We start from the raw sequence: 23,063 nt of genomic DNA, 5'->3' as shown, positions 1-23,063 counted from the left end.
ATAAGTGGTTATTTATTAAATGAGTGGACAGTTTATTGGATGTTGCTAAGCAACCAGAGTGCATACTCTTCTGGCCTATATTTCCATAGATCTGCTAGCCAGTATTAAACAAAAATGCTGCCAAATTTGAAATAACACAGAACTCAAAGCAGAATTCAAAGTCATGCATAAACTAATTCTTTAAGTGTGTTAGTTAAGATAACCCTAACTGCTGTGACAGATCAACTCTGAATTCTTAGCTCTTAATGCAATAGATGTTTAATTCTTATACATCTGATGATTAGTTTTTGGGCTGAGGGCTCTGGTTAAGATTCAGGATTTCAGAGGTTCCACTGTCTGCTTGCATCTTTCTGGCTCTCAATATCTTGCTAACAAATGAGGAAGAAACTGCCTCAGAGATTTGGGGGAGTCAGGCTAGGAGAGATATACATCACTTCTGCAGCAGTCCACTGGCCAGAACCCAGTCTTACCGGCCCACCTAGATGCCAGGTAGACTGGGAATTGTAATTGCTGGCTAGGGAGCCACTTCCCATCAACACCTGTACGCTAGGGAAACAGAACAAGAATCCTTGCTGGTCATTTAGTTGTCTTGGCCATAATAGGCAGCTTACTTTTTAAGAATGTATTATAACAGGTCTCATTTTTGGAGGTCCCAGGCTGTGGCTGTAGGGGCAGCTGGGAGATACAGTTGTGTAAAAATGACTTGCTAACTGTGCAAAGTAGATCAGTTGAATTTACTGTTCTATAATCATCTCATTCTTAGACTTCATTCACTTTAAAAATATCTGATCTGACATCTAGACTCATTTCCTACATTCAAAGAATCTTTAGAGGTACATGGAAACAGAAGATCAAAAATTATAACTGGCCCCAGGAGAAGACCTCTCACTGATAGAATTGTTTAAATCCTCTCCTGAATAGTGGGCTCCATTCTTTACCCAACCACTAGCTCTGATTTACTTTCAGATAGAATCAAAGGTCCTACATATCCTCAGTAGAAAATCAAAGTGCTGTATAATAATTCAACCCATTTCTCTAAGAAAGGGAAATTTGCTCTCATCTCTGAAGTGCAGTGTCTCTTCAAAAATCTTTGCCAACTTTCTTTTCATTGAACTGTGGAACCAGATTTCTCAGCCTGCTAGCTTACATGAGGTGAAAGCTGGGTTTTGGTGTCACCCTGCTCTTCTGACTGGTGATATTGTTTTATTTCCCTACAAAAGGGTTAGGCATAAAATAAACTTGTTTGCAACATTTAACTATTCCTCTAGCTTTTGATATCAAGGAATCTATATATAAGCTAAGCTATATAATCATTTTTATAGATCCCAATTTAACACTAGTGCCATGATACTAGCTTTGAAGGACCACTATCTTTGAAATTAAAGTCTCTAAGCCATATAAATTGGGTTTACACAGATTTATCTTGCTTTTTCCCCTTCTTTTATCATAATAACCTGGGATTTTAGAACAATATTTTGTGGTTTGTGGAGCGCTTCCCCTAGGGCATTCTGTATGTAAAGAGGGTTACTTTGCCAAATGAATTTGAGAAATGCTGTATACTTCTTTTGGAAACTGACAATTTTAATAGTTAATTGATCCTGAAATGTCTTATACCACAGAAATCTGTTAGTCTTCAACTAAGACATACCCTCCTGAAATCATTTTTTAGTTTACTGACAACTTGAGCCACACACTATACTCATTGTTGTACATGCATTAGTTCATTTAATCCTCAGCAGCCCCAAGAGACAGACATACTGTATCAGATACTCAGGTACTTTTGATGTATCCATTCTATAGAGCAAGAACTAAGGCCCACTAAGGTCAGGTAACTGGGGATCCCTGGGTGGCTCAACGATTAACTGCCTGCCTTTGGCCCAGGGTGTGATCCTGGAGTCCTGGGATCGAGTCCCACATCAGGCTCCCTGCATGGAGCCTGCTTCTCCCTCTGCCTATGTCTCTGCCTTTCTGTGTGTGTGTGTGTGTGTGTGTGTGTGTGTGTGTGTGTGTGTGTCATGAATAAATAAATAAAATCTTAAAAAAAGAAAGGTAAAAATAGTAATTAAGAAACTCTACCTTTTAAACCAGGTCTGTCTAGGCTGGAGATCAACCTCTTGACTATCAAGACCCACTTTAAAAAATCATACCTAATAATATACTGTAGGTTTTAGAGAAATTAGTTGCCTATCAAAGGAGGCAACCTGCTCTATATTGGTGGTTTGAGTAGGAGCAACTAAACCTGGGGCTAATTGTGAAGAAAAGGAAGGCAGGGAGGGAGGAAAGAAGGGGAGGATGGAAAAGAAGGAAAAAGGGAAAGGGAATGAAAACCCCTTATCATCACCATCTTTGAGGGGGGACATGACATTTACCAGACCTCCTTCCAAGTTTGTATTGATTATATTAAATAATCTAACCTGGCTTTTATGCCCTGCCACTAATCTGCTATATAATCTGTATAAATTAGATCATTTGACTTCCCCAAGCCTCAGTTATCCCATCTATAGAGGAGAGAAAATAATTCCAAGCCTGTCTGCTATCTGAATGGCCTAAAGAGCAAAAGAGTTAAATGTTGTGAAAGTGCTTTGGAAATTCTTTTGAAACTTGCATCATGATATACTACTATAGTGGTTTTAAAATTTTTCAGCCTGAGAGCTCCTTGTAAAAGGGAATCCCAATATGCGAAAAAGCAGAGCTGACTGTTTTGAAAGAGGAATGAGGAACCTAGAGCTTCCCCCCAACTTCCAGACCCCTCACCCACCTCCCATGAAAGTGGGGAAAGATTCCCACAGATGCCCCCAGGGTTCCAAGGAGCCCTGGCCTAGCAAAGTGAGGGAGGCTAGACTGCATCCTGGCTTTGCACAAGTGCCCTGGTCCCTCTCTATAAATGGAAAGGGTTCGAAGAAATGATTCTTCATGCCTCTTCCTTCCAGCTCTGACATTCTGGAAATCTAAGTTTCTGGTTCTTGTGTCATTAGAAAGATCTCCTTCCATAGTGACTAGAAGACAACATTGTGCATGTGCACTGATGGTAGATCTTGACCCAGTGTCCTGAGAGGCCTCTGAGCTGTCTCACCATTGACACAGTCTACTGTCTCCATGTCGGAGGCACACATTGTCTTAACAAACATTTCTTGAACTGCTTCTCTGTGAAAGACTATGCTGAGCAAAGAAAGGTATCCTAGAAGGAATAGACCTCTGGCTTTTTCCACCAGGAGCCTGCAGCATGGTGGAGAGATCGAGATGGTCCCCACTGGAGACCTACTTAAGGCCTTCAGTGGTGGGCAGGCAGCTTAGCAGAGCACGTAGGGCATGGCCCTGCAGGCAACCTTCCTGATTAATATTCTGGCTCCATGTACCCACTTCATAGGTTTTTTGTGAGGATGGAAGAAGTTAAAACATAAAAAACACTTAGGAGAATGCCTGAAACCCAGTAAGCACTCACTAAATGTTAACTAAGATGATTCTCAGCCCCGACCTGAGTCCCCTCATACCAAGAATAGCATAGCCACCTTCCAGGTACATCACTTTGAGTAAGTTACAAACCCCCCTAAGCCAAATGAAATGGTACAAAAACTTCAAAACACTCAGTATCTGATATAGCAAGAACATAATCAGTGTTGGCAATTATCATCATTGCTGTTAATGGCAGTAAGATCACAGAGAGAATTGCTTCTTTCCAACTGAGGGAACAGGGAAACACATCAAGGTGACAGTGCTAGTTTTGTTGACCACTGGCATGTGCCTCAGCTTTGGAAGCCTGAGCTAAGTTCTGGCTGGTGGAAGGCCTGCTCCTCCCTCTGCATATGAGCTTCCAGTTCTCTTTCCCTTTTGACCCTATGTCTACAACCGGCAGAATAACAAAACACAACAATAAATAGAGACAGAGACAGAACTGTGTGTTTGTGAATATGTGTGTATTAGCCATGCCATTCTGCTCTTTCTAAACCTTCCATGACTCCCTGTTGCCTTCAGGATAAAGTGTATAGCGTTTAGCCTGGCATTTGAATCCATCTCCTACTCAGACCCATGTGCCCACTGCCCTGTTGAGCTAACTCTATCTTCTACCCAGGAGCCATTGAACTTACGTATCTGGGCAGATTCCTGCCTTTATATCTTGGCATATGTTCAAGTTTCTCCAGCCTAAAAGGCTTGGGCCCAACCTGTGCATCCTTCATGATCTCATGTGTTGCATGTGTCATCTCTTTCCAAGTAGGCTGGGGGACTTCTAAGAGCAAGGACTACCTCTTAGACTTTTGTATCTCTCTCAACCCACCATACAATATTACCAGAGCTTTAGCTCAGAGCTTTGCACACAATAGGGATCCAATAAATATTTGCTGAAAGACCTTGGAAAATAAGCCAGTATAAATAAGCTACTGATGTAAAAAAAAAAAAATAATGTTTTCAGCCAGTATTTTAGGCACTAATATATCCTCAGTATTATAATAGTTTATAATTGAAAATAGGGGAAATAAATGATAAAAGATAAAATAACCATCACTGAGGAAGTTAAATCTAGATGGAAAAATACAGTTAGTCTAAAAAGAAAGCAAAAGGAATGTAATTTTTAAATCATATGATTCCAACTACCATTCAGAATAACCTCAAGAAGAGAAGGGTAAATACGCATGGAGGAAAAAGGGGTTTGTGAACAACTGTAGGGAATTTGATTTCCACATCCCTGGCTTGCATAGTACAAAATGGTTTAGCTGCTTTAACAGTTACGCCCACCCCCCTTAAAGGGGGCAATTTCCAGACTCAGCCCATCATGGTGAGGATATTCATAGGGGAGGGGTTGGGAGGACTTGGAGAGCATTTTACCTCTCGTTGTTTTTAAATACCAGTATTTTAGAGCCTGGTATGTGTGGTATTGTATGGTGTGATGATGAGGCCCTTGTTTTTTTGTCTGATGTTGGCTGGATGGTCCACAGTAGGCCAGTCCTGGGGAGCCTGGCTTATCTTATGTCATCACCTTCCTCTCCTTAACAGATCGGTTACTGGAATGAAGATGATAAGTTTGTCCCTGCAGCCACTGATGCTCAAGCCGGGGGGGACAATTCAAGTGTCCAGAATAGGACATATATCGTCACTACAATCCTAGTGAGTACTCAGTCCTTCATTGAGGTTACCTGGGATACAAGCTAGACCAACACAAAGGTTTTCCCAGGAGCAAAAGCTAGTCACTCTTCTCGCCAAAACTGTGCCATAGTTAGAAAGAGGGAGTAGAAAAAACAAGCCAGAGATGCTGTTTTCACTCTGGTTCTGCAATTATTTCACTTTGTATCCTTGAGTAAATCACGTACTTTCCTTTGAGCCATAGTTTTCCCAAATATAAAATATAATACTGAACTAAATTATGGTGGTTCTCAGACTTTGTAAAGACTTTCAGTAGAAGCCATTTGCTTCAACGTGGTTGGAACTGGAGGGTATTATGCTGAGTAAAGTAAGTCAATTGGAAAAGGACAAACATTATATGGTTTCACTCATATGGGGAATAGAAAAAATAGTGAAAGGTAGGTATCACAGGGGAAAGAAGAGAAAATGAGTGGGAAAAATCAGAGACTGTGACAGAACATGAGAGACTCCTAACTCTGGGAAACGAACAAGGAGTAGTGGAAGGGGAGATGGGCAGGGGGATGGGGTGACTGGGTGATGGGCACTGAGGGGGGCACTTGACGGGATGAGCACCGGGTGATACGCTGTATATTGGCAAATCGAACTCCAATAAAAAAAAATATACCAAAAAAAAAAGCCATTTTCAAAGAAAGTCTTCTAAAACCCAGCACTTTAGCTGCTTTATATCCACTTTATAAAGTAGATATAAGTGGAGCTGCTGTGATTTTCAATGATTGACCATGAGAAAGCTGGAGACTATTTAGAGTCAAATTTCCCAACATAGTGCCTCTAGAGGTACCTCCAAAAAATACAAGAGCTCCTGGAACATAATTTAAAAAGCTGAGCCCGATAGCTACCTCAATGATGAAATATTCATATTTTAAGAGTTTGCTTCCTTAAGCCAAGACATTTTGTGATGGACCAGAAATGCAGGAAGTAGATTTAGGGACTTGTAGAGACTTCTCTGAAGTTAACCAATATTGGTGAAATCCTCCTCTGCCATGCCAAAGTCCTCCTTACCTATGAGTAGACCCACAACCCACATTCTCTCTCTCCCCCACCCCATTTCTCCACCAGGAAGATCCTTATGTGATGCTCAAGAAGAATGCCAACCAGTTTGAGGGCAATGACCGCTACGAGGGCTACTGTGTAGAGCTGGCGGCAGAGATTGCCAAGCATGTGGGCTACTCCTACCGTCTTGAGATTGTCAGTGATGGAAAATATGGAGCCCGTGACCCTGACACCAAGGCTTGGAATGGCATGGTGGGAGAACTGGTCTATGGAGTAAGTTCTCCCCAGGATGGGGAATTGGAGGGCAGAGAGAGGGTTTGACAAAAAATCATTTGGTGGTTGGCTGGCCCTGCCCACAGATACCTATGGGACACCTTAACTTAGTATTGTTGCTGCCAAAAAGATGAGGGTTCAAAATCCATTATCTTAAGACATTCTTTGTTCAAGGCTTCTTGTCCCAACTTCCTCTGCCAAACTTAGCTCACACTTGTGCCATCAGTTGATCATCATCTAACACAGGTGATAGCTGAACTTCAGAAGCAGTCTTCCTAAGGCATACTGCTGAGTTGCCACTTCCCTGCTCAAAGTCATTTATGGCCCCTCCACGTAAATCTCTTCCCTGGTGTTAGATGTATCATAGATCCAACCCAACTCTTTAGTCACTCACCCCAATATTCCCTCTCTTGTATCTTCTACTTTTGCCAAACTACGCCAAGTCACTCTGTTCTATAGAATGTTTCCTTACATTTAACACCCCCAAAGTCTTGTCCCTCCCCCAAAATCTGTATCAAATATTGCTTTTACCAAGGTGTCACTTCTTTCTCCCCATAATAGGTGTGAACTCTCCTTTATAAGTGCTCTTGCCTTCCCTTGTAGGATTTAGTTTCTTCTCCTGTTATGGCTTACCCCACCTTGTATAATAGTTATCTGTGTAATAGGAGATCTCTCTATCCCTATATCACTCACTACACTCGAAATAACACCATGCACAATTGCTATAAAATCTTCAATAAGTTGAAGCAGTTTTGAAAAGCCACTGAATGCCTGAATTGCTTTAAGTATTTAAGGAATCACTGAGAAGGAAAAGATCTGATCCTGTCCCAAAAGATCTTAACATTTTATGGGGTAGAAAATACAATAAGAGAGAATAGTAAAAGATAGCATAGTTCAAGATTCAGGCAAGAGGATAACATGAGTTTGTCTAGCCCTCAAGAGGGATATGGAACCTGAAAGTGGCCATGTTCAAATAGAGAGAAAGGCAGCCCAGGAATTTCTAGTGATAGAAATAAGAAAGAGTGAGAAAATACTGGTCGTTTGTACAGAGGGCTCAAATCGAGTAGTCAGGGCTACATTTGAGTAAGAAATGACATGGGGAAGAGTGGATTGATTCAGTGGATGCTGGGAAATGATGAAGATACTTGAGTAGAAAAACAACAAAAGGCAACATAAGAAGTCAGCCACCACTTGCAGCAAAGGAACCGCTAGAGCTTCACTTGCAGAAATTGAAGACTCCAGGCTGGTCTCTGAGCAGAAGCATATACTGAGTCCCAGGTTGATGTTGAGTTCCAGTCAGGATGAAGCAACCATTTAGGTTAAATCTCATTGTCCTATATCTGGACAACAGGAGTCATGATGGCCTTGAGGGCCACACAAAGGGAATTCAAAGAGAGGTGATAAGGAAAATCTTCCACAGGAGAGTGGCTTTTGAGATGACCTGGAAAAATAGCTAATGAATTGAGGAGGGGGGTGTGTTTCTACCCTTTCTCCTCCTTCTACTTTCTCTCACTTTGGGAAGCTCCACTGATGTCAGAGACCTGGATGGTTAATGCTGCATCTGGAGGCTGGTTTCCATGGGAACCTCCACTAGCATTCATCTTCTCCCTCACCCCATGGAATGCATTTCTCTTAGCAAAAGGCCTGTGATGCAGGCAGAACAATGGTACAATCATCCTGTGTCAAGCTCCCCAGTAGCCAACAGTCCGTGATGGGTCACTGTGAGAAACAGGACTTACCCCTGGTGCCCCAGGACCAGTCCTTCCCCATCCATCCCCTCCTCTCCTTCGGGGCCTGTCCTTCTTCGCAGTACAAACTATATTCGGAAGACTCCACGATGGGCCCAATTCAGTACTCTCCCTTGATTTTTGGTCTGGCTTTCTTTTTCTGTTCCCTGAGGAAGAAGAGAGAAGTTTAAGGAAATATCTGTCAGCCACAAACAACTAAAAAGTTAGACAAAACTCATTAGGAGGAGGCCTCCACATTTATTCTTTCTGTGTCTTTTAAATCGCTAAGCCAATCAAAATCTCTCATCATCTTTCTGTTCCCTCTTGTTCTTATCAAAAATTATAGTAGTGGCATTTTCACAGGTAGTATGTGCCAGGTGACATGCTAAATACCCACATCATTTCATTTATGCCTCCTCCAACCCCATAAGATATAAATACATAATTTATTTTCCACATTTTATAGATAAGGACACTGAGGCTCAGTGCGGGGTAGGTCATTTGGCAAAGGACAGCTAGTAAAAGCAGAGCTATGACATGCAGCCTGGCTTTCGGACTACACGCTGGGTCCTACTGCCTCTATAGTAATCACATCATCCCGAGCACTGGACTGTAAGGCCACTGTTAAATGGGAATGAGAATAGCAATAGTGTCTGCATTCTCGGATGCCACACACTGCAAATGGAGTTTCTGCTTCTTGCATGGATATGGCTTTGTGCCTGATTCACAGGTGGTTTCCCTGCTTGTCTTCTGTCTTGGTGAAGCAGAAAGAGTGTGAGTTTTGCAGACAGACACCTGGACTTGAGTTCCAACTCCACCTACTGGCTACAAGACTCCTACAAGTCACTCAACTCCTGAAAAATAGGGAAAGTGAATCTCTTATCCCAGGGCTAGGATGGGGAGCTTACCTATGCAGTGTCTGGCTCAGAGTAGATCTCTATCCCTTATCGTTTTCTTCACATTTTGTTTTTACCTACAGCATCAAAACTGTTTACTCTTTTCCTAGATTGCTTCTAGACATCACATATTTTGTTTGGAGCTTTCCTAGGTCAATGGTTCTCAAAGTGTGATGTCTGGACCTGGGGCATTAGCATCATTGGGGAACTTACTAGAAATGCAAATTCTCAAGTATCACTCTAAGATCCGGAAACTGCCACCTGTATTTTTTAAAGCCCTCCAGGTGATTCTGACATATAATTAACTTGGAGAGTCATTATTGTCCAAAGAAGTTTAAATAAATAATTTTGACCATCTGAATGCTTACACTTCACAGTATTCTCACATATTTGAATTCTTTTGATCCTCACAAAACCATCCTATCAGGGACGCCTGGGTGGCTCAGCGGTTGAGCGTCTGCCTTTGGCTCAGGGTGTGATCCAGGGTCCGGGATCGAGTCCCACATTGGACTCCCTCTGCCTGTGTCTCTGCCTCTCTCTCTATGTCTCTCATGAATAAATAAAATCTTTAAAAAAATAAAAATTTTAAAAAATCCTATCAAATAGTTAAAGCAAAAATTATTATACCTCCTTTTTTTAATGAGGAATTTGATATCCCAAAATACAACTTTGGTTGTCTTAGGACTCACCTAAGGCCATGTGACCAGCAAGTTACAGAGCAGAGCAGCCAGGTATGCTTTCCCAGATGAGCTCTGCCTTTGACCAATCCTGCAGAGCTCCAGTAATAACCTCAGGTGTTTGAAACAACTCTCCAGGCCTCTCAGTCAATGTCAAACAAGTTAAAACACTGCCAGTTTGCACAAACCACCTTTCCCTCTCTGGACTTGAGACTTTTCTTTATAAAGTAAGGTCATTGAATGTAGCAACTCGCACTGTGTGTGTATCCTACACACATTGATCTCTTTTGATGCTCAGGGATCCACGGCCAGATAATTTTAGAAGAACTGCATCTGTTTACCTCTCTTGGAAATTCTCAGTGCATAGTGTTCTTTTAAAGGTTCTGAGAAGTCTTGCCCCAAAGTAACCTGTTTAAATTCATGTTTCCCGATGTTGTACTTATCAACATCCTTCCAGAAATAATGTTCCATGAAACAAATCCTGGAACTGCTGAATGAACTAAGCACTAAGATGATGTGCTTCTATCTTTTTCAGTCTACAGTTCCTTTCATTAACTCACGTCGGGAGGCATCAAACAAATCCGTTCAATTCTTGTGTAGTCCCTCCAAGTCATCTCTATGATTTTTCTCCTCCATTCCTTTTCTATCTTTCTACCTATGTTAGGTTACAGAGGAAAGACTAAATATCTTTCCCTTGCACTAGCTTGTAAGTGTTTGGGAAAAAGAAAAATATATATATATATATATATTATTATATATGTAATATATTAAGATTATGCAGTAGTTGTTAGAAGGGAAAAAACAGAATTACTATCAAATTTGCACCCAATTCCACATTGCTTTATGGAAAGTTTCTTTCTCTAGGTGAGAATTTAAGTCATTCTGAAGCCAGGCTTTTTATTCCACTTAAAGCACCTTCTCAAAAACCCCAGCCAATGAGAGTAACCAGAAGAAATCTTGTCTATGTGACACCAGCCAGCACCTGAGTGGGGCCCTCATCTGCACAGCATCTGTCACCAGCTTCACATCTGGACTGTAATGCAGCAAAATGAGAGAAAGCCAACCTGGAACAGACTTGCACAGACATGTCTCTCGTTTCAAAAATGAGTGTTGTGGCACCTGTCTATGGAACCTTCTTGGGTTTCTAGGATCTCTTGATCTTAGGACAACAGATCAATGGATTTTTATTGTATAGATGTCAGTGCTTCTGCCATTAGGGAGAGGGAAGGAAGACCAAAGAGCAAGGCTGGAGATTCCACACGCAGGATGTCCAAGGCTGAGCATTTCTTGCAACCTTTTTATGTTTATCTACATGCTGGATTTGAATTTTAAAAAGTGAACTAACTATATATTCCTTAGAAGTCTTCTTAAAAAATACTTGTGAAACTCTCCTTTCCTCCTCTCTGCCCTCACTTACATGATTCTCTCCTTCTGGAATGGCCAGACCAACAAGATGCTACCCCTCCTTCAATGCCAAATTATGTGTCACTTCTTTTGTGATGTGGCCCCTAATCTCCTCAACCAAAATTATTGTGTCTCTGGTCTCTCTCCTGCATTATTTTGTATTTCTTGGATAGCACATATCCAGCCTACTTTGCAGACTGAGAAGTTGTTTGTAGGTGGCTAGGGAGGAGGATGGATACGTATACCAACCTCTCCTAGTATTCTGTAATACCCCGAGTATAGGGACCATAGCTCACCTATAGCTTCCAGCCTAGGGCTTGCACATAATAAGTGCCCAATAAGTGTTTATTGAGTTAAATATGCCTTTACCACCTTATTAGCCAGGGATATGTTGGCTACAGATAAAAGAAACCCAGTCCAAACTGGTTTAGGTAAACAGAAGGGTTGGTTCATGTTCCTGGGGACAAACAGAATATATTAACCCATCTTTCTAGGAGTACACGGTAAGCCCTGAATTTAGCATGGCCCTAATTATATTATGGACCAGTTTCTGCATCTCTCACTCTGACTCTCAGGGATAGTGCTCATTAAATTAGCTTGGGTCCTATACCATTTTTTTAAAAGATTTTATGTATTTATTTGAGAAAGAACACGTAGGCATGGGCAGGGGGAGCAGCAGGCAGAGGGAGAAGCAGGATTCCTTGCTGAGCAGCAAGCACAAAGCAGGACTCAATCCCAGGACCCTGAGATCATGCCCTGAGTTGAAGGCAGCCCCTTAACTGACTGAGCCACCCAGGTGCCCCAATCCTTTGTCATTTCTTGAATGAATTATTCTGACCAGGGAAACCAAATAAACTGATAGCCAAACCCAGGTCATGTGCTTCACCATGTAACCAAGTGATCAGCCCCATTTGAACTAGTAAAACTAAGAGTGGGGCAGGAGTGAGTTTTCAGTGGAGGAAGGAGGTATGGCTGCTGGGCAGGTAGAAGCAACAGATATTACAACATCCCCCTCTAGTAATGTGAAGAAGTTGCCTTAACAGGGCTGTCAAACAATGGGATAATTTCTCCTGTAAGATAGTGAGCTGATCATTCATTTGTCAGAAATACCTTATAGAGAGTAGGAGGGATTAGACTTCTAAGGTTCTTTTCAACTTTCACATCCTTTAAGATGCAAAAGAATATTCAGTGGAGAGAGAGAAAGAGAACACAGAGCTACTGAGCTCAACTGCATTTCTTCTTCTTCTTTTTTTTTTTTTTTTTTTTTTTTTTTTTGCAGAGAGCCGATGTGGCCGTAGCTCCTTTAACTATCACCTTGGTCCGGGAAGAGGTGATAGATTTCTCCAAGCCATTTATGAGTTTGGGGATCTCCATCATGATAAAAAAGCCACAGAAGTCCAAGCCAGGGGTTTTCTCCTTCCTCGATCCTTTGGCTTATGAAATCTGGATGTGCATTGTCTTTGCCTACATTGGAGTGAGTGTCGTCCTTTTCCTGGTCAGCCGCTTCAGCCCATATGAATGGCACAGTGAAGAGTTTGAGGAAGGGCGGGACCAGACAACCAGTGACCAATCCAATGAGTTTGGGATATTCAACAGTCTGTGGTTCTCCCTGGGAGCATTCATGCAACAAGGATGTGACATTTCTCCCAGGTCAGTCAGCTCTTCTCAATCCTTTTGCTCAATGCTTTATTTTTCTTGGGGAAAAAAAAGCAAATACTGTTAAGTTAAAGAATAAGAATTATTTCCAGACTTCATTGTATTCAGCTTTTCAATTATGCTTTATAGTCAACTGTCCAGTGCATGCTGCTGATTATCTGGATACCTCCTGTGTTTGAGCCAACTCTGTCTGCTATCTGGTTGATATGCTCAGTCAAGATTAGCAGACATCATCAGAAATCTGGTGTTCTGTAGCTGAAAGGTTCAAAGAAGGGACGGGGGACAGTATGGTACAACTACCAGTTAGTGAGCATCTACCATATGCAAAGCAAGGTTTTGAGTCCCATACTTGCATTATCTCACTGAATCCTCACAGCAGCATAAGGTGGGACCCTCATTATATCTTCTTTCATTAATGAGGAACCACACGAATGGTGAATCAAGTTTACATGGCTAGTAGCTAGGTGAGTCTGAATCTACTTCAAAGCACTACTTCTAATGCTACTTCTAAGTGATGGAAGGAGTGCTGAACTATGAGTGGGTTCCAGCACTGGCTGTAGTGTGCTCTGTATAGGCCTGAGCAGGTCACCTGACCCTAGTAGACCTCAGTTTCTTCATTTTTAAGAGAAAATGTTTTCTTTTTCTTAGTTCTGAGATAGACCTCAGAAATAATCTAGTTCCAGTGGTGATGTAATTTTGTTTCTTGTTGTTCAAAAGTGGAGTTTCTCAGAGGTGCCTCAGATACTGAACTGTGAGTACTTGGGTGCCACATCAGTGAGGTTGCAGCCCCCCACATGAGACCAGAGTAGCTCTATTTTTGTCTGTTTTATATATGAGATGGTGAATACTATTTCTCTAAAAAAAACAAAAAAATGATTCTGTAGCTAAGAAAGGGGGGATAAAAGGCAGGATATAAGGGAGGGAGCATGAAAGAAACTTGAAATATACCAATCTGGACCAATCCTCACATTTATTGATCTCCTGTCTTTGTGTGTAATGTTTTTTCAACTACATTCTGGAATGTATATGGTACAAATCCCCCCCAATTTACCTGATACACAAGCACTGACTATATTTCCTTTTCCTTTTACAGTTGTTCATTGTCTATGAACTCCTTTTCCACTAGGCCGTCCCTTGTAGACTACCAAGTTTCTAAAGCACATAGGAAGGCATGACTTGGAACTTGGCTCTCATGAATAGATTTGCGCACACTGTCACCTTCTGGGGGCAAATTGCATAAATATTAAAGCCTCATGGACCTGTGCTGGAGGCATCTTTACCACCTGTCTGTTTTGCATTTCAGTGTCAACAAGAAGCAATTCCTAAGTAGCAATGGAATAAAATTCTTCCTAAGGAGCTTCTGTTAGGACTCATTTTGGCTGCTGTATAATTTAGGTAGTCTCATTGTTCACCATTATAATCTTGTTTTTCTTTAAATAAAAAGACAGTTGGGGGGTGGGGTGCGTGGGAGAGGAGGTGTGAGACTGGATGCTTGGCCAATACTGCCAAACACATGGTAAAGAGTAGATAGAACCAAGCAGGGGAAGGACTTGCTTAAAAATAAATCAGGCCAGTAGATAAACAGTGGGAAGAAATGACTCTTAGCTAGTCAGTTATAATGTAGGGCCATCATGGTATACACGTGTCTAAAAAGACCCAAAGTTTGTTTTTCTCCATTATTTCCTTCCTCAGTGGCATCTCACATCCTAATGCCTCACTGGAGTGGTCTGACCTCAGGGTATGTTTTCATACTCTTCACCCTTCCTCCCATGGTCACAAGTTGGTGGCCCACAAGAACCAAATTCTCTGCCAGGCCTGTATTTATTTAATCTGCCCAGAATTTGGTAGTTGTTGTGCACAGCCAAGTGGCAGCTCCCCTCCTTAGCTGATCCATGCCTCCTCCACTATACCCAGCCCCTAACTAACCACTTTCATCCCTTTGTTACCCAGCTGGCCCCTGGATACATTGTAATGCTATTCTGACTCTCAGGGGGTTTCTATAGGCCCCTAAACTCTGGGATTGGCCAGGGTAGGCCTGACAAAGAAAAGTACACCTCAAGTAGATAAAACTTATTCTAAGTTTGTGGCCTCTGGCTGCAGGAAGATTTTCAAACTTTGTCTCCAGGACTTCTGGGGGTTCCATTAGAGTATCTTAGGAACCAACACTGAGTGAAGAGGAGACCGAGCAGGATCCAACCCAGCCTCCTTCTTCTCAATCTTTGATAGAACCCCTCCACTCTGGGCCTGTTTTCACGGGTAAAATGGAACAGTTCTCACCCTCAAGTATTGTTGGGAGGTTTAAAATAGATTGATAACATATAGAACCCATAGTGTAATATCCAGGAAGTACTATAAAACAGATCCACTTTTTATTATTTTATTGATTTTATATATTGGGCTTTTCTTCAACTTCACAAGAAGAAAAGGAACTCACACTGACTTGAAAGCCACAGGACTTCTCCCTTCTCGGGAAGCCCAGAGACAAAGCAGAAACAGCCAGTGGTTCACTCCAGAGACAAGCGGCATCTAGATTCCTGAGTCTCTTCCTCGTGGAAACTGAGGAGAAGGATTTGTCATTTTGGATTAAAGAGACTAACAGATCTTTTAAAAGGGGGGGGTGGGGGGCGGGGAATCCTGGGCCGCTCAGCAGTTTGGTGCCTGCCTTCAGCCCAGGACGTGATCCTGGAGTCCTGGGATCGAGTCCCACGTCAGGCTCCCTGCATGGAGCCTGCTTCTCCCTCTGCCTATGTCTCTGCCTCTCTCTCTATCTCTCTCTCTCTCTCTCTCATGAATAAATAAATAAAATCTTAAAAAGAGAGAGAGAGAGAGAGAGACACTGACAGACAAAAGAGTAAGCCTTCCAGAATAAGTTTTATCTACTTGAGGTGGACTTTTCCTTGTCAGGCCTACCCTGGCCAATCCCAGAGCTTAGAGACCTATAGAAACCCCCTGAGAGTCAGAATAGCATTACAATGTATCCTGGAAATATACACTAGAGAGAAAAAGCATATACTTCATCTCACCAGGGACAGCCAAAAAAGACAAGGACACTTAGACAGTGATCAGAGCCAGAGACCAAGCAAACAACTACAAACGTCTACAGAAGCTTTTCTTTTTGCTGTCTGCATATTTCCTGATAAAGTCACCAAGTTTCAAGAGCCTCTGACATGCAAAGCACTGTATCACTCTGGGTGCTATGGTGGGAAGAACTTTAAGTGACTTGTACACATCAAGCATCCTTTCAAAAGAGCTTCAATTAGTTGTTCTTGATGTTTACTTAAAGAATGTTTCATAAATCCTCACTAATTTAGATTTTCAGAAACTAAGTTCCATCTGAATTACCTGTATCTACTGCACTCATGCACAAGTAGCTTTATGTCTTAATCTCTTCAAAGTCCATGTTAATGTCTCTTAATCAAAGTTAACAAAATGTAGCTAAATGTGCCTTCCTACAATTAACACAATAATCTGACCACAGTAATATGAACAGATAAAGAGTTGTCTTTCTTATAAGAGAAGTGGAAGCAGACAGTGTCTCACGGTTTAGTGAAATCAGGATCTGCTATTTTGTGATTGTCTTGGCATTTGCTCATATTCACAAGATGGCTACCCCCAGACATCATGTGCATGTTCAAGCAGCAAGAAGGGGAAGACGTGTTGACGTTTCTAACTCTTTGGATCAGAAAAACAAAAGCTTAACAACAGAATACTTCCCACCCCAGCAGCTGACATGTACTTCTATCTCATTAGTCAGAGCAGTGGCCCATGATCTCTTTTAGTAGCAAGGAAGGCCAGTAAGGTGTTCTAGTCTCTAGAGGGGAAGGGGTGGGGATGGATGGTGGGGACTCAATGAGTAGCATTGGCCACAGTTCCTAAAGTCAATGTTTTCTACACTTACACTGTGAATAAATAATCTGTAATTAACACACATTCAATGACATGCTAGTAAATGCTTCTGAGATGCTTTAAAGACTCTTCCCACTCTTTAAAATATTTATATGAGAAATTGGTTTAAGTTTTTAACATTCAAAGTTAAAATTCAGTTTAGCTGTGATCACAGATTACAATTTTTTATACTAGGCTGATGGTAAGATTAAAATGCCATCCATGAATTGACTTCATAGCCCTGCTTCTTATGTCTGATGACCTATTTTTAATAGATATTAAGATTTCTTTTCCCATAGAGAGGAACATTTTGAGAAGATATATATTAAAGGAGGGATAAAACCATAACAGGCAAAGTGTATTTTTAGCTCCCTCTACTTTCTTTTCTGCACTCTTTCTCCCTATTTGTGGCTAGTGTGGCTCATTTATTCAATAGATATTGCTAATTGTCCACAACATGTAGGGCATGGTGCAGGGTGCTGAGAATATGAAAATACATCAATGAGGAGCATGGAACTGTGAGTATTTGCTTCAAGGAGCTGACAAGTATAGTGCTGTAAGACAGACATTAAACAGGCTTTGGGATGTCTACAAATAAAATGATCCTGCTGTAGCAATAGATAAAAAGGGAAGTGGAATTTCAGGGGACTTCCTTAAGTAATTCTGAAAAAATTTCTCTGAGGAGCTAATAGGTAAGAAAGAAATAGGCTTGCATAGAGCTGAGAGCTTTAAGAGCCAGTGCAAAGGCTCTCAGATGGAAAAGAGTTTAGTTGCTTTCAAAGATGGAAGGAATGACCAGAGTATATGACTTGCTGTGAATGAGAACAGAGATTTGAGATAGCATCAGAGAAGTAGGCAGAGTCCAGATAATGCACAGTTCCGTACTATAGTATAGATTTACAGTTTTACTTTATAATGGGAAGACATTGGAGAATTTTTAAGCAAGAAAAGGACTGATTTACATGCTGAAATACCACTCTAGGGAGCTATGAGGAAAATTAATTGGGCAGAGAATAGTCAAGAATGGGAACAGAGAAATAAAGTAAGAGGATCTCATGGCCATCCAGGGGAAATTATAGTGATGGAAATTATAGTGGTCATGAGGATGGATTTGTGGCCTACTTTGAAACTAGAACTGATAGCACTTGCTGATGGACTGGATATCTGAGAGTGAGGGGAGGGAGGAGTCCATGGTGGATCCAAGAGGTTGGGAACATTTGGAAAACAAGCAACTACAGTTCCAGAGACCTTTAGCTTTGAGCGGGATCATTAGGATGATCTAATTTATCCATCTCATGTTATGCATGAAGAAACCGAGGCCCAAGAGGGCAAAGCGATTTCCTCTGAGGTGACCAAGAAAACCCTGTAGCCTGTTGATGCCCAGTCCACTACCTACTACGCAGTGTCAGCCCAAGGCTCTACTGCCTGCAAATAGCTAAGAGTAAGCCCTTTGCCTCTTTATTCCCCACTTCCTCATTGGCTTGTCCATGGAGTCAATACTTTTCTGGTTGGGTTCAGATGACCTTAGAGAACAAGAGAGGTTTGGAGGGTTCTAGGCAAATAGTGAAAATGGGAAATTATGATTACATCTTTCAAAAGTCTTTTACTCCTGATCTTAAAATATATCAGAATATATGACAATTATCTCCAACTAGTGAAGGTAGTTAGTCTCAGTGAGAAGTCTCAAGTGGAGGAGTGATGGTACTTTGGAGATCTCCAGGAACCTTGTATCACACCCCCTAACTAATCTACTTGTTGGGCCAAGTGATTCACCATGGGAACAGGATAACCAATGAACAGATCCCAAACTGATAACCAACAACAGTTTGACCTTTGCATTCACGCAAAAGTTCCATAGCAACCCATATGCCATGACATTGAGAGGTGATGAGAAATCCACCCCATCCACCTCCTGTTCTCCCACCTCCTCTCCCAGAGACAGTCATGCAAACCTCCTTCTCTTGCTCATCTTGTGTCATTTAAGTGCTGCAGGAGGAAAGAAGGGATGCTGAGAGTTGAAATTTAGGGAGGTTGGCAACCTGAAATCATAAACTATTTCACCTTTAGAAAACATAAACCTCATTTAGGACACAGATTCATTGCTGCAAGTAACAATATCACAAGGCTATATAGATAATCATGATGCAAGAAATGTATGACAGATGCTTTGTTCCTTAAGACTAGGTAGAGGAGTTTCTGTGGGGACCTCCTGGATCAGAATCATCTGTCCCTCACATTGGCCCAGGTGAGGGAATGCTGCAAATGTGACAGGTGTGATCTGTGCAGGTACTGTCTGGGAGCAGCCCCATCCCTGAGGGACTTCTTCAGCTCAGTGCCTCTTTCCTTTTCAACTTTAATCCTCTGCCACCTGATGGCAAGATCCAGAGCCAGACTTCAATGCCCAGCAGTTTCAGAGACCATTGAGAAGCACAGAGTGGAAGTTTCAGAAGCTCCAGAAGCCACATGGAAGTATTAAAATGAATGCAGTGACGAGGATAAAGGCTTCACTGGGTACGCAAATGAAAAGCATCATTTTCTGCATCTCAGCCAGAAATTCTGGCCATCAGTAAGAGGAAAGTCAAGTTACGCTCTCCCTCTCTAGAGTGTACTGAAAGTCCAAGGTTTGAATAGCTTAAATGAAGGAGAGATTGATTTTTTTTTCTTTTAAAATCACAATAGGCAAGTTTGTAGAAAATGTTTCACCAAACTGAAAGGGATGTTTAGAGTCATTTGCTCACTCATTAAATGTGTATTTAGCACCTATTATGCAACAGACGTGGTTCAGAGTGATATAGGAGATATCACTGAACTAAGCAGACAAAACTCCCTGCCCTTCTAGGAGAACACCTGTAAAATGTAATCAACACCCCCATCCCATTATCATTAGGTGAAGGTTCTGGCATACACGGAAGAAAGGGATTTATCCAGGGGTCACAAAGATAACTCATGTAAGCTCAGTAACAAAAGAATGGAGGTCAGCCAGGGGCTGCAGTGAGCTAAGACACATATACGTCAGCTGAAGAAGGCAACTCCCACTCAGTTCTGGTCAGTCATTGCCCTGGGAACTCTATGAAGAGGAAACACATGCCAAGATTTAGTTGGAGATCCCTGGAAGGATGGCAAAGAGTATAATGTACCACTTGGAATATTTATGTACTTTTTAAAGGAATTTTCCCCCTCCATTTTTGGTTCCAAGTATAAAATGTGATCACTGTTTTTCTCATCTTTCACATGCCTTAGAAAATCCAGGCCATGAGTAGGGGCTACACTAGAAGAAAAATGGTCCCTATGTCTCTAAAACCAAAAAAGCCTACCCATGACTACATTCTCCCTAGGTTCTACATTTTCCTGGAGACGACCCCCTGTTTCTTTTTAAACTTTCTCTGGAAATACAGCATTTGGGACCAGAAGACCCAATTGTTCATCTTCAGAGAAGTACAGAATTCTACATAAGAAAAATATGAAAGCATTATTAATTGAATTGATGGAGAATGTATACTCATATTCCTATGAGGAGTCTGATGGTTTTGAATATGAATTAGGCACACCATCCCTCTATGCAAAGGAATACTTTTGCCCTAGCTACGTTCAAGGAAGATAAAAGGCAAATTAAGGCCAGGGTATCACATAGAAGATAAATTGTGTTAAGCACACTAACATGGAAATGGCAAACCTAGGGTATGACAATCACGGTAGGTCTCCAGTGGTTTTAAGAGGGCCTTAAAATAAGGAAGCATGGTTCCTGCTGGAAGCAGGATGCAGTTCTACCCAAGGGAGGCAATGGGAACAGCTGTTGTCACAGGGGGCAGGCCCACAGGATGGGAGGAAGTGGTAAAGGAGCTTAGAAAAAAGTTCAGTCTCAGTCTATGGTTGGCCCACTGGGTGAGTCACTAAATCTGTCTCACTTCTCCATCCTCAAAATGGAAGCAAGATGGTCCCTATGTCCCCAGATCCTCATCTACGGCTTGTCTCCCTCTGATTCCCAGGTTCAACCAAGGTTCTAGCCAAACCAAATTGTATTTCATTTCATTTCCCCATGCCCTTGTCATCTCCTCCACTTAGAGTGACTGCTCCCTTCTTTCCTGCTCAACTCTTTGCCCTTTGCAAATACTGGATTCCCAGCCCCAATTACACCTCTAAAGTTGTGCTTCATGATAATGGTTATGTCTGAATTCTGGAATAGGGTCGCTGCAATTGAATCCTAGCAGCATCTCAGTCTCTTCTTCTGGAAGATGGGAGTGATAAGAAGAAGACCTACTGAAAGGATATTGAATGACATAATGCCTAGAAAGCTCTTCCTCTGCATAGGGCTGATCCATAGACAGGATGAGCTGTTGATGTTGATGTTGCTTTCACCACTGTCACCGTATATCTCTGAGGGCATCTTTCATCTTCAGCCCTGTACTAGAGTCACCCTGGCTATTCATCACCAAGACGTAGACTGGCAGATTGATCTCTGCAGCTCATCCAAAACCTGGCACTTGGTGTTGTGTATTCAAATACACACTTGTTGAATTAACATGTCACTTTCTAAGGATGTCATATTTTTCATTTAATGGAGATAAAGCCATCTAATGAAGAGAATTTATGACTTTCACTAACTACCTGTGTCACATGGGGAAACTCAGTCCTGGTCTATGAAGGAATTTGGAGAAAAATCAGGTAGAACTGGAGAAAAGGAGGTTAAACAGGCCCAAAAGACAAAGTTCCCTATCATCCAATAGGTACCAGTTACCCCATTATTCAGAAATGCTCTAATCTCCTCTTGGCTCACAAGACAGTAGTAATAATTGCTTTTACTTGTTGCAATTACTTGTTAGGCACTCTGATGTTAGATCACATTACTTATCATCATGAAAACCTCTGCCTGGGTACATCAACACCATTCTATAGATGAGAAAACTGAAGCTTAGAGTGATTAACCTCCTCATCCTTGGTTACCCAGCAGAGCTGAGATTATAATCTGTGTTTGTCTGATTCCATGATTTATCCTTGACACAATGCAGTCTTCCAAAATCAGAAATCTTCTGAGGGTCCCTTAGGGCTCCCTGTGGGTTGTTAGAATTCATGGGGCAAAAAAAGTACTCATTTTTTTTTTTCTGTAGGACTTCCTCACTCTGATTATTTTAATGGACCTTTTTTGCTTTGGGTTTTTATTCCATTTTTATTCTTTACAATCTCTTTGTCTTTAAAAGTCATCTTCTGAGAAAGGAAAGGTGAGCACCCAGGAGTGCACTCTGTGCCCATCAGGAGGGAGTACAATGTGGCCAGCTGGAGTGAGGAAGATATGAAATATAGACAAAAACAAAGCTATAACTAGTGCCACTTTGGAGAGGCCAATCTCTTGGCTTCAGCTAGGAGGTGACTATGGTATAGGGTAGGCTTCATAGTCACAGCCAAAAACTGAAGAGGGCATGGGATTCTTTAACTGTAACTCATTAGGAATGGGGGTGAGGAAAGAAAAGGCAAAAAGGATGACAAATGGCCTTAAAATTGTAGGGGTAAGAAACTTATAGGGTCCACACATTTATCCTATAAAAATGGTTGTGCAAATGTGACAAGATATATGTATAAGGACATTCCTTTCACTGTTGTTTTAAAAATCTGGAGGTAGCCCACTGTCCCTCAGTGGAAGTCTGCTGAAAGGAGCATAGTTCATCATCCAGTGGAACCCAATGCAGCTGTTATGGTAGACGAACAAGGATGCTTGTGCTGCTTTGTAAAGATCTTTGGGGCAGGGAAATAATGGGTTGTGGTCCCACTGGTCCCAAATTATAGGTTCTTTTCACTGCAGCAGGCTGCCTCTCTGGAACACAGGGAACTCAGAGAATGTGTAACTGAGGGCTAAACTCTGTGGCATGTGGTTTGGTGCCAATTTTTTTCTGAGAAAGGAAAAATTAGTGTGGGCTGTGGTGAAAAGAGACCTCTGGGAAACATTGGACTATGCCTTGAAAGATAAGATAAGGTTTTCTACAAAAGCAAAGAGAAATGAAAAAGGAAGTCTCAGGGTAGGGGAGAGGGAGTGGGCAGGGATTGCTATGAACAAAGGCACTGAAGCAAGCATGTGTTGAGCCATGGGACCTGTCAATCAAGGTCATCCCTAGGTACTCATTAGCTGAAGGTTCAGAGCTGACAAAGTTTAATAGTAAACTCAATACTATGACTTTGGGGGACCTATAAGGTTTGTAAAACCAGTTGAGCATCACCCAAAAAACAAAGTCTAAAATGGGCAATGTTGGGTCAGTTCTTCAGTTGCCATCAGAAAGAAATTCCCTGTTACCCATTAAGCACCTTTATTGATTGGTGTCAAGGCTTGGTCTACCATGGATGGAATGATGTCAGCCAGTTCTAACTTCTAGAATTCAGAGGATCCTGGCTAGGCACTCAGGGAGTCCCTGCCACTGCTGCTACCAGGTTAT

The 23,063-nt window shown here is 41.8% G+C and overlaps 1 protein-coding gene across 6 annotated transcripts in view; it reads left to right on the top strand.

Annotated features, from left to right (window-relative positions):
- The window catches only part of GRIA1 (glutamate ionotropic receptor AMPA type subunit 1), a 355,704-nt gene that overhangs the window by 200,442 nt on the left and 132,199 nt on the right, over window positions 1-23,063 (top strand). For all 6 annotated transcript variants that reach the window (XM_038534966.1, XM_038534963.1, XM_038534961.1 and 3 more), the window contains 3 exons: window positions 4,990-5,100; window positions 6,193-6,399; window positions 12,383-12,753. In XM_038534966.1, coding sequence (XP_038390894.1) covers window positions 4,990-5,100; window positions 6,193-6,399; window positions 12,383-12,753 — 689 coding nt within the window. The remainder of the gene's footprint in view (window positions 1-4,989; window positions 5,101-6,192; window positions 6,400-12,382; window positions 12,754-23,063) is intronic.

The sequence above is a fragment of the Canis lupus genome, chromosome 4 (assembly GCF_011100685.1).
Source record: "Canis lupus familiaris isolate Mischka breed German Shepherd chromosome 4, alternate assembly UU_Cfam_GSD_1.0, whole genome shotgun sequence".
NCBI lineage: Eukaryota > Metazoa > Chordata > Mammalia > Carnivora > Canidae > Canis > Canis lupus.
This window is presented reverse-complemented; position numbering and strand designations above follow the sequence as displayed.